Source organism: Protopterus annectens, chromosome 1.part0, assembly GCF_019279795.1.
Source record: "Protopterus annectens isolate FY-2018-M chromosome 1.part0, PAN1.0, whole genome shotgun sequence".
Taxonomy (NCBI): Eukaryota; Metazoa; Chordata; order Ceratodontiformes; family Protopteridae; genus Protopterus; species Protopterus annectens.
In genome coordinates this window covers 772,998,428-773,011,032 of record NC_056725.1, presented here as the reverse complement: position 1 = coordinate 773,011,032, position 12,605 = coordinate 772,998,428, and the positions used below count along the sequence as shown (strand labels likewise).

At 41.0% G+C, this 12,605-nt stretch overlaps 1 protein-coding gene across 1 annotated transcript in view; it reads left to right on the top strand.

Moving 5' to 3' along the window:
* TIMM50 (translocase of inner mitochondrial membrane 50) overlaps positions 1-12,605 on the top strand; it is a 1,096,571-nt gene that overhangs the window by 1,033,479 nt on the left and 50,487 nt on the right. The window contains exon 10 of the mRNA XM_044062888.1: positions 12,400-12,506. Coding sequence (XP_043918823.1) covers positions 12,400-12,506 — 107 coding nt within the window. The remainder of the gene's footprint in view (positions 1-12,399; positions 12,507-12,605) is intronic.

The window sequence follows — 12,605 nt, the reverse complement described above, 5'->3', positions numbered from 1 at the left end:
AAAAGTAATTTGTCTGCCCTCTGTTTTAACCTACTGTACAAAGAAATCGTATTTAGACCGGCCTTATTTGTCACATTAAGACGTAGCTGCCAAATCAGTTCCTTTTGTTCTAGTTTTAGTCAGTCATAACCACTTTATCTGTAATAAAAAAATAAAATATGCATTTTTTTAAAACCTGAACAAAGAAAAGAATATTTGTAAAGGTGTTGCTTTTTCTTTTTTGATTTCATATACATGCTCATAGATTTTTAATGCCCATGTTGCTTTACCAGTGTAGTAATATGAACAAGAAATAGTTAGCTATATACACCACCATTTTCATTTTGCAATTACATCTTCTTGGACAGATTAAAGTTTTATCAAATCCTTCTACAACTATGTACAGTCCATCATTAATGCATCTACAGTACTTACAGGTGCCACATCTTGACATTTTATAATATACAAAATTACTGGTGTAAAACTGTATTTCTCAAAAATATTCTTAAGATTGGCACATTTTTTGTAAGTCATTTTAGGATATATTCCTAATTTTTTTTGCATTCCAAAGGGAATATAATCTCCCATGTCTTCTTTATAGTATATTTCACCTTAACCGCTTGTTGGTTGTGTGTCATTGTTTTCTAACTTCAGTTTTTAATGATTTGCCACTACTTTGCCAGAAAACCACAATTTTATGAAAAAACGACCAAAAATGAGGCAAAAATCTGGATGTTCTGCAAAAAATCTGTACAGTTGAGAGGGTATAATGCATGAACATCTGAAGGCTTATGATACTGAAGTAGAGCTATCGTTGCCTTGCCGATATATGTGACAACCTGTCCTGGTGGTATCTTGCAGAAGTATTCCGATACCTGCAGTAGCATCACAGCTTTTATTGTGGGGCAGACTGGACTAAAACTAATTCAATTTAGTGCAGAATTAAACTACTTATCAGGATAGATTGTTACAGCAAATAAGTAATGTTGCAGTTTATTACATCTGTCCCTCAGCCTTTTCAGTCATGATGCTGCAGCGGTTGTTTAACTTGACACTAAGATCAGTTAGTTGTTTAAATTGTTTGTTAAGTAGGCAACAGGTAGTTTCCCTCCTGTTCTCGCAAAACCAGGGCAACATACAGTCATTTACCTTTGAGACCTAACCTTTTATTTGTTTTCAAGCTGTAAAAAAAAATGTTTTGTGTAATATTTTCTGGCTGAAGAATTCCAGGTGTCATTATGGAAAACCAATCCCAACATGTGAACTCCATGGAACACACTGTTAGCACCTACATTTTGTGGGTCAGTTTCAAAAACATCACAAGGCAGTAATCTGACAGTGTGACCATTTCTCCATAGAGGCATTAGCCTTGACAGCAGACCATGGATTGGTAAAGGTCCCATAATTCAGGGGTTTCAACCTTCAGGGTCCAGTCATTGAACAGGGAAAATGCAGAGATGTACTGAAAACATACAGCTTTGAAAAAAAGACAAAATGAGGAACAGTGATATTAAAGAAAAACAGTGAAAAAGAAAAAATAGACTGTAAGGAGAAAAGTTAATAGTCAAAACCTTCACTTATGTCAGTGCCTGCTAAATTGTAAACAGCTGTGATGGCGCCACATGTTATCAGTGGCCTTCCAATGCATATGCTCTTGTACATGGTGCTACCCATCACAGACCCATCATTGTTAGTCCAGCCTTTTCAGTTGCCTTCTCCTGCTTGACTCTGTTACCCTTTGACTTGTAGTGTTGCAGGTCCTTTCCTTATGCACTATGTCAGCCATATAGATTCTGTAAATTTCACCAAACAATTGCGCTTAAGAATGTTTTTAAGGCATCACCTCTTCCATAGCATTTGTTAAGGTAGCTGCTAGAATAGGTGCCATGTTCCACTTCTGAACACCTGTTAGAACCAGACAGTTTGTTCTGCAGGTATTAAAGAAACTCAAGAGGACTCTTGTATCACCTTCATCTCTTGCTCAAGCATGGCCTTTCATTGCCACAGTTCAAGTCATTAGAAGTGAAATACTTTGGTATTTATTCAGAAGATAACATGCTGCACACCTGAGGGATTTTTGTGGCTGCCACAGACTTTCCTCATGTAGCCAGTGTTGATATTTGAGCCCATGTATTGCCTGCCACTGATCTACCACTTTTCCTTATCAATTTGTTTTAAATTTTAGTGTTGGTTTCTTTTTGTCCTTGTGTGTTTACTGCTGGTCCTAGTGCTTAAATAATGATGGCGAAAGCAGTAGTATCAGCTATGATACAAAAGACTCCATCTTATCTGGCCTGTCTTTAACCAGCCATCAAATTACTGCCATAGTCCTAGCAAAAGACAATAGAGGAAAAACAACACTTCTGCCTCCTCTGGGCCAAATAATGACAGGCGTTTGAGTTTGACTTCATATTCATTAGAAAAATGTATACAAACACAAATTGTTATTCTAGCTCATTTATAACCTATAAATATTATTTTGTATGTCTTTTCTGATTAAACAGCCATTTGTTTATCCAGCTTAAGGTCCAGTCATACCTTAGAAGTCTAGGAGAATCTTGCTGTTTCTTTTAAGCCTGTGAGATTTCTAACTATACCCCCAGTTGGAAGCATAGTAAACATAGAGGTGAAATGGTCAGAAACATGATGCTGTAGACATGAAGTAGAGGCTTCTGTCTACACCCATAGATAGCAGTATGTAAGGGAAACATGAAGGGGAGAAGGAGCAATGAAAAAATGTAGTCCTCTCTCTTTAAGCCATTTGACCATTCTGACTACTGTCCAGTTTTTTTTGGTAATAGGAAGACACAAACCTAAGCTGTAAAAAAAAAAAAAAAACGCAAATAATGAAAAGGGGGAAGCAGAGCGCACACTATACTGTATATGATGATAATGGAATGTCAAACAGTAGGGGAGAAGGCTGGTACCATCTGCACATTTTTTTAACAACTTCTTTGTCCCCACTGCCTACTGACCATCAGACTCTGTCTTGGTCAATCCGTCCTTTTGTTGCCATCGCCAAGCAAGAGTCTACCAAGAGGATTTGTTATCGAGACAGCCTGGGCTGGTTCAGAGTTTTTTTTTTTTCAGTTTTCTCCCCTGCCCTAATACTACATGCACCCAAGTGTGCCTGTGAGTGCATGTATACCCCACTCTTCCTGTGGAAAGGGTTGAGCAGGCTATGCTCTCCACTCCTCCCCTTCCCTACACGGCTGATGTTCATCGTGTTACCCTGCTGCAGTCATCACACTTGGGTTATCCTGTCATCAGGCGGTCCCGCAGTTGGCCTGAATTCCAAAGTCTTGGCTGCTGTCACTTCTTCCCTGACATCAGTATGCCAGGGCTATATGAGAGGCATCTGACGCCATTTTCTTCAGTCTTTCTTGCCACGCAGTGCCCGAAGCAGAAGCAGCTGGCAAGTGCCGTTCAGCCGACACCTGAGATTTTCTAATCGAATTTCAGTCCAAAGTCTTCAAAGCTAAGTACCCCGTTGGGGAACCTTTTCTTGCCTCAGTCCGATGTCAGAAAAAGTTAACAATTGCATTTCTTGTGGGAAGCAAATACCTCATAAGGACTTTCATTCTTATTGTATTCCTTGCCTAGGCCCAGACCACGACGTCACTGGTTGTCGGTTTTGTGCTAGGTTCAGTAAGCGAACTATAAAGCGACGCTTTGATTTTGCACGACACTGCTAAGGTAGGAAATTTAATTACACTATGCCGTTGGAGCAACCGACCTACCGGCGTGCATAAAAAATGCAAAGATAGACAGGCAGCCTAGATCCAAGCCAGACTCCGAGGCCTCGGCTGGGCTGGTCGCCGGTTCTCCGGTTTTCAGTGAGGCGCCTACTCAGCCCCTGACGACCGCAGAATTGGAACCCCAGACCGGTTTGGATTCTCAAAAAGAGAGTTCTAGGCCGATGCAGCCATTTTCTTTAGGCCCTACCGACAACATTGCATAAGGAGAAGCTGGTGCTGTGGAAACACCTTCGGTTACAGAAGGTGTCTTCAGACCGACTACTCTCACCATAAAATCTTATGCTAAGCTTAAGACTCCTTTAAAACCAAAAAAGACTGCACATCAGTCTCCAGTTCAAGGCCCCATGCCTAAGAAACAGATGCTTAAAATGGCTGAAGATTTGATTTCTTTAATCAGGGGTTCCCAACCCCCCCCCCCCAGACAAAAGGCCTAGACACGAGGAGGATTATGCCTCCTCTGATCAAGTGTCTATTTCCTCAGGCTCCTCTGAGGAACAGGATTACTCCTTTCCTCCTTATGAAGATTCTGATGCTGAAGATTCCATTCCCTCAGCTTCTTCCCCTGAAGACTATTCCTGTGGGGAAACCTTACATACCATGAGGGAACATTTCCACTGGGAAGGTCAGAACTACTCCGACTCAAAGAAAAGGCTCAGAGAGTTTTTTTTTACTCCCCCAGCACAGACTACTTGCTATCCCTCTAGTTTTAGACATTGTGGATGATGTTTACTTAGAATCTAGTCTAAATCCAGATTCTCTGCCTCCTGCTCCAGCCAAACCAGATAGATATTATAGAGTGCCTGACTCACACAAATTCCTTTACAAAAGCCCTGTTGCTGACCCAGAGACAATCTCCCAGGGTCCCAAAGGGGCTAAGACTTCTATGGCTAAAAATCCTGTACCCTCTGAAAGGGACTCCAGAGCACTAGATAGGTGGGGGAAGAAGGTTTACACCTCAGCTACTCTAGCTATGAGAGCACTAAATTGTCAATTTCACATGCTGAAATACCAGCAATTCCTAATGTCTGAAATAAAGCAAAAGATGAGCACGCACCCTCAACAGTCTGAATTCAAAGAAATGCAGGATCTGTTGCATGCAGCTGAACAGGTGGGCAAACATACTTTACAGTGTGGATTTGATTCCTTGGAAGCTTCCTGTAAAGCAGCTGTTACTGGGTCTGTTATACGTAGGCATGCTTGGTTAAAGGAACAAACTCTGCCTGATCATGTTAAAGCAAAGTTACTAGATGCACCCTTACAGCAGGAAGTCTTATTTGGGGTTAAAGCAGAAGAGGTTTTAAAGAAAATGGAGGATAAGGCAAAATCTATGCAGACGGTCAAAGATTTCTTACAGATACAACCCCCACGCTTCAGCAGAAATTGGCCAGCAAAAAATTGGTCCTTTCCAGCTTCTGACAGACCACAGAGGGGTAAATACAGACGCCCAAGGGGCAGAGGACAAGCACAAATCCCTTACAAACCTCGCCAATGGGGCACTGCAACACAGAAGGGAGGAGAAGACCGGTCCCAAACTACTAGAAGACAAACACAATGACTTAAACCTCAAACTGCCAGGCAAAATTCTCTTGGCAGCTCCCTTGGGAGGAAAATTAGCATTTTTTATAGACAACTGGCGCATCGTCACAAAGGACAAATGGGTTCTAGACATTATCTCACAAGGATGCAGATTCCATTTCCACACCTTGCCAAGGATAAAAGGAATGCCAAACTTGCCACAAAATCAATGGGCAGAGGCACAAAAACAAATTACAGCTCTCATGGACATGAGAGCCATTCAACTGGTACCTGCACAGGAGCAAGGCCAAGGATTTTACTCAAGGCTCTTTCTAGTCCCCAGAAAGGACAATGCTTGGAGACCCATTCTGGACCTTTCAGTTCTAAACACCTTCTTGCAAGTACCCAAATTCAAGATGCTAACACTACAGCAGCTTCTTCCCATGTTGGGCAAGAAAGCTTGGCTAGTAACGTTGGACCTCAAGGAGGCATACCTGCATGTCCCTATCGGACAAAATTGCAGAAGATACCTCCGTTTCATTGCAGGTTCAACCCATTACCAATTCTCTGCACTGCCCTTTGGCTTATCTACTGCACACAGGGTCTTCACAAAATGCCTGGCACCAGTAATTGCATACTGCAGACAAAGAGGAATTCAAATATACCCATACCTGGACGACTGCCTCATCCAAGCAGAAAGCAAGGACATTCTCTTACAACATCTGACTTTTGTAAAACACCTTCTAAGTTGCCTAGGGTACACAGTAAACGAAAAGAAATCAAAACTAGTGCCCTCACAAAATATGACATTCCTGGGTGCCAGCTTGAATACAACGGCCCAGATGGCTTATCTGATGCCAGACAAACTACAACAACTAACTCAATACTTCAAAATAATGGCAACAAAGACCCAACTCCCTGCAAGAAAAATTCTGCAGGCCTTGGGCTTCATGGCATCTTGCATACTACTAATACCATTTGCAAAACTGCATATGAGGAAATTACAATGGTACCTGAAAAGCATATGGACTCAACACAGCCACAGCTTGAAAACAATGATACCTCTCATTCCCTGCCTTCAACAGGAGTTTCTATGGTGGTCACAGGCATGTCACCTCAACAAGGGTCAGCCCTTCACCTTACCCCCAGCCAGGCAAACTATGACAGATGCATCGGACTATGCCTGGGGGGCACACATGGCAGGACGGTGCGTTCAAGGCATATGGACTGCAGATCAAAGGAATCTGCACATCAATCAAAAAGAAATGCTAGCTGTACAGAATGCTCTGACAGCCTTCAAGGACCTCTTACATCCAGGACAGCTTATAATAAGGACAGACAACACCACAGTAATGTGGTACATAAACAAACAAGGGGGTACACACTCCTACCCTCTATGCAGGCAAGCAATGACCTTGTGGAACACAGCACTGGCTTACCAAGTTCAATTACAATCTCAGTTCCTGCCAGGAAAAAAGAACACATTGGCAGACGACCTAAGCAGAAACATCATGGATCCCCACGAGTGGAAACTGGATCCACAAGTATTTGCAATGATAACTCAAAAATGGGGGAGCCCAGACATAGACCCGTTTGCCAACCCCCAAAACTATCAGCTTTCAAAATTTTGCACAAGGACATTTCACCATCAAGCTTGGAAAGTGTACGCATGCTCATTCAGTTGGAAAATGCTGACAGTGTATGCCTTTCCTCCATTGCCCCTTCTCACAAAGGTGCTGCTGAAAGTCAGGATGGAGAGACCTCGAATGATACTCATTGCCCCGGACTGGCCACGCCAGCACTGGTACCCACTACTAAGGAACATGGCCCAGGGCCCACCATGGATTTTACCACAAATTCCTCATCTACTCACACAGCAAGGCAGTCAGATTCTACACAGCCAGCTCAAAACCTTAAATTTGGCTGCATGGCACATCACCTAAGCAGCAAGCCAGCCCCTCTTTCACAAGCTGTTATGGATGTCAATCTGGAGGCCAGGAAGCCCAGCACCTGGAAAGCCTACTCAGACAAATGGAAAAGATTTTGCGCCTGGAACCAAGCTAAAGGCCAAAATACCCTTCAGCCAGACATACCTCAGATTCTACAATATTTAACTGAGATGTTAGGACTTTCTTTTTCATCTATTAAAATCCACGCCTCACCTATTTCAGCTCACTACAACACGGATCCTCCCTTATTTTCACATCCACTTCTAAGGCAGTATCTCAGAGGGGCAAAAAACATTAGGCCTCCCAGGAGAGCGCCAACACCAACTTGGGACCTAAATTTTGTTCTGGAAGAACTTACGCTGCCACCTTTTGAGCCAGCTTTCTCAGCTGACTTAAAGTTTATATCATGGAAGACTGCCCTGCTGCTAGCAATTACTTCAGCCAAAAGAGTCTCAGAGCTACAGGCACTAATGGCAGTAGAGCCTTTCCTCATTTTTCATCAAGACAGAGTTTCTCTACGAACTAACCCCTCCTTTATGCCAAAGGTGGTATCCAGTATGGCTCTAAATCAAACCATCCACTTACCTACTTTCTTTCCAAATCCACAGAACAAAGGAGAAAGACTCCTGCATTCCTTGGACATTCACAGGCAACTATGTTACTACTTGGATAAAACTAAGGCTTTCAGAAAATCTGACCAACCTTTTGTATCCTATGCTACAGCATCACAAGGAAAGGCCATCTCAAAACAGACCATTTCCAAATGGATAGGACATTGCATACGTTTTTGCTACACCCATCATGGAAAACCAGTTCCTGCTAGCATAAAGCCCCACTCCACCAGGGCAGCAGCTACATCTACAGCCTTCCTCAGGGGGGTGCTAACCAAGGATATTCTGGAAGCTGCAACTTGGAGTTCAGTACACACCTTCACCAAACACCATCACTTACCACTTTACTCTAAGACTAGAGCTGGCTTCGCCACTGCAGTTTTGCAGGGCCTTCTAGCCTCCTCTAACCCTGTTTGACTCCACCTCCCATCCTTAGCTTTGGGATTCTACCCAAGTGTGATGACTGCAGCAGGGTAACACGATGAACATAGTACAGTTTTGTACCTACCATAAATGTAGATGTTCGTGTGTATACCCTGCTGCAGTCCAGGTTACCCTCCCTCCATCCCCTCTGACCTAACTAAAACCTTTCAATACCTTAAAATCTGATACAACCTTTGTGGTGTATTTGCTTATAGCTGGAGGGATGTTTTGTTGGTGCTAAGCTTTTATTATTGGTACTATCTACAGACCATCTTTTGGGGGGGGCACCTGACATCTGGGGCAAAAAAACTGAAGAAAATGGTGTCTGATGCCTCTTATATACCCCTGGCACACTGACGTCAGGGAAGAAGTGACAGCAACCAACTCCGGACCAAGACTTTGGAATTCAGGCCGACTGCGGGACTGCCTGAAAACAGGATAACCCAAGTGTGATGACTGCAGCAGGGTATACACTCGAACATCTACATTTATGGTAGGTACAAAACTGTACTTTCAGTGTCAGGGCCACTAACTGAAACCTGGTCATCTAGGCCACAGTCAAGTCTCCATGTCTTTGCACCACGGAGCCAGGCAGGAAGGCTCTACACTTTTTCCTCCTTGTCTTTCGTCCCTGGCTGTCCTATTTAAATATTAAACTATTTAAAAGGATTTGTCATTGTGCGTGCTGCTTCAGGTGACAATGAAGACAGAAGTCTTTTATAGAATACCTGACCTCTGTGCCGAAATTGTGCATCTCTGTCAGTCTGGATGCTTAATTATGGCATTTCTTTCCAAGGGAAATCTCAGTGGTATTCCCAGTGGAGATCCCATCATTTTAACATTCTTTTCAACTGCATCAAAACTTTGAGGAACCAGCAATACTTGAAATTTCTTTCAAAGTTGTTGACAGAAATGTCTCTCAACTCTACTTGCTTAATACAACTTTAACTTCTGAATTGTGGAAAACAAGGAAGGAGTTGAGTTTTTATATAACACTGTGGGAATTTAAAAAGTGCCTAAGTGAACCTCTTTAACAAAGCAAAACTATTAGTTCCACCACTGTTCCTAGTGACTTAGGTTGTGTTGGACATTTCAGTCCTTGTATTGTTCCATATTTATTAGTACAGTTTTCTAAGTTTTTATTGCTTATTTTTTAAAGCTATAAAAGAATGCGAAAATTGTAGAACTAGAAGGTGAGCTGTTTCATGCTAGACAGTGAGAATGTTTAATGTAACCAGTGTAAAACCAGTTATTTTCAATAAGTATAAGCAGGCTTTTAACTACTAAGAAGATTTAAATCTATAAACTCTGTAGGAAAATGCTTCTGTTATTCAAACTGTGATGCAGTTTTAAGTGAGTTTTCAAGGAAGCCCACCCCTTGTAGCTGTACTTGTTATTTTTCAATTTGTGGGATGTTTTCTTTACCATGTGCCACATTATTAGTGCAAGATTCTCAACAAGGATGATATGAATCATTTAACTGAATTACTTTGTGTGCAGCTGTATATGTACTGCATTAGAACATTTACTAAAATAGTGCCCAAAGTTACTTAATTCTTCTAGTAATGCAGCTTGTCATACAGTGGTTACCTGATAGCCCCATAGAATAGCGTCACTAACTTGAGCGATAAAGCTGGCTTGTGACATTTTACTTATTTGTTCCATTGCCAAAAGCCAAGATAATCTTTACAGTGGCTGGTGGGCAATTTATTGGACTGGCTTAATGCCCTTTAACATAGTCTGGGGGGGACTTTTATGGTGTAGAGGGGGGGGTAACTTGTGACCTTTTACCCCTTGAGCTCCTTTCATGAAATAGCCAGTGTGATTCGTGCATTATCAGAAATGTTCATTGATGCATTAGATACGTTTAACAGTCACGTGTAGGTATAGAAAGTTTGATTGTTAGAAGGCAAGGGTTGTCAGTAATTTATCAGATTGACTAAACAGCCCTCCCCCCAGTATACTATGAGACATACATGGCATAGAAGGCTGTCTTTTGACCTTTTACTTGTGAGATGCATTCCTTTCCCAATGGGCATTGGCAACATAGGTTATACAATGCCAGGAGGGTTCACTGATTGATCGTATTGGCTATACAGCCTCCTAGCATAGCCTGACTAACCTGTATCAGTTAGGGGTTGACCATTTAACTTCGTGTGAATTCATTTTTCTATAGGTGGCTAATGTTGTGGGTTTGATTTGCAATACCATAGCATTATCTAAGCGGCTTGTATAATGCAGAGGAGTACCCCTTGTTACTTTTAAAGTTAGAATCTAGTTGATGCTAGAGGGAATAGTAAGATGTGACAAGGTATTTTGAGAGACCCATTTTTTGCATAAAGGAATTGTCACATTCCCTCTGCTTATTGGCTAAAGACAGTATTCACTGATTAATTTGTAGCCATATTTCTGCCAAGATTATCTGCAGTTTACAATAAGAATAATTAGAATCTGCCCAATTTTTTTCCAAGTTAGATTTTTTTGTTACAATTGTAAAGACCTGATTGTTGCTCTGACAGTAACTGTTGTAACATTGATGGTGAACCATACAGGGGATAACCGATCCCTTTTAATGATTTTCCTAAGCTAAGGATTTTTCTTGACCCCAGAATGCATCTCCAGTCAGATGAAAATTACAGAGCATATCGTCATGCTTTTAGTTCCATTCTAGATCACACTGTTACACACACTACACAGGGGTATCCTTGACAAGTAGTTCAGTTGCCATACAAAGGCAGTGTGAATTGCACCAGTTGGAGATTGTCTAACTCAGCATCTGAGTCTTTAACTACTCCTGAGTATTTCACTTGCAACTCATATGGAGTGATTTACAAAACTGCAGGCTCCGACTGTGGGTGTTTCTGTGTAAGTAAAACTACAAGAGAATTCGCACATAGGAACATTTTAGCTGTTAAAAGCAAGAACAATGCTCTTTTTAAACAGTGACACTTGTGGCATTTTTAAAAGTTTGTACTTGATGTCTTAGGTGAAGTAATGATGGACAACAGAGAAGATTTCAACAGCTGAGAAAAAAAGAACTGAAATGGCAGTTAATTCTACAGGCAGACAGTTTTCCTATTTTTAGTAAACATTTAAGTATTAATAGTATTTTAAAACTTAGCCCACTAACCTATGTAGGTCCACTCGACATTGAAACAAAGTATGGACAGCTAGCATCTCTCGTGACTTGTGTATTAATTGATTTGTTTTCTGTAGTTGGAAGAATGTAATTGAATGAGTGTGATTTTAAATGGTGAATTTTGAACACATGACTCATGAAAGGGTATTTAAAGGTTGTTTGAATTTTGTTTATATGAAGAAGTCTATATTATTTGGATGAAAATGCTTCTTAAAAAGTTTTATGAGGTCTGTTTGCATTAATTTTTTATTATTCTTCCCTAGCATGCCCAAAAGGTAAGTCAGTAGTGTGTGTTGTGTTTATATATGTTTCTCCTCCTGCAGTTGGTGGGCGAAGGTGGTTATGCTATGTTTGACTTAATACCCAAAGTGGAGGAAGGATGGAGAGAGGACTCCTTTTATATAATAAAGCACATCATGATGTCAGCAGGAAGGGGCAGCCCCAACTGAATGACTTCTTTTGGATGCTCATGGCTTTGTTATTCTAGCACCTTCTTGCACACTTTTTAACCTTCTTTAAGCCTTTCTTTGAAGATCATCTGTACTTATAATTGTACCGTGTTCTTCTAGCAATATGCTGTAGTTTCACATTAGGTAAGTAGGATTTTACGTTTGAGAATGTAGAGCGAAAGAGAAATTGATGGGCACCCTAAAGAAAAAAATTGTATTTAGTGGAATTCATTACTAAATTACAGAAAGATCAGCTTGTAAAATGGATGTGACTTGCACACTAATCTGATATATATTTTTTTGTGATGACTGCAGCTGTTTAATAAGATTTTACATATATTCTCAAGAGTTGAGGATCAGTGTTTGTCATTTTGGCGTAATCTGGTGTATATGCATAAATGAACTTTATCTCCTCATGCTGACTTTTATGTAGTCCACTGTTCAGATCTGATGCCTGTTCTCATATAGTAAGACCCAACCATTTGACATGTCAGTGATGCTTCCTGACTGACTAGATTCAAATCTGCATTGCTATCTTTACTGCATTCTAACGGTTTTCTTGTCATTTTTGAATAGCAATCGCCATGAATGGTGTTGAGGATGTAAGGACGGTATTAGAAAACTATGCGTTAGAAGATGATCCACTTGAAGCATTTAAACGCAGACAAGCACAATTAGCTCAGGTAAATGATATTCACATTATTTTTACCTTGTCCCCTGCCCTTATGTTTTCATTAGGCATTGATTAATGGAATTAATCAAATGTTGTAAGTCAAAATGAA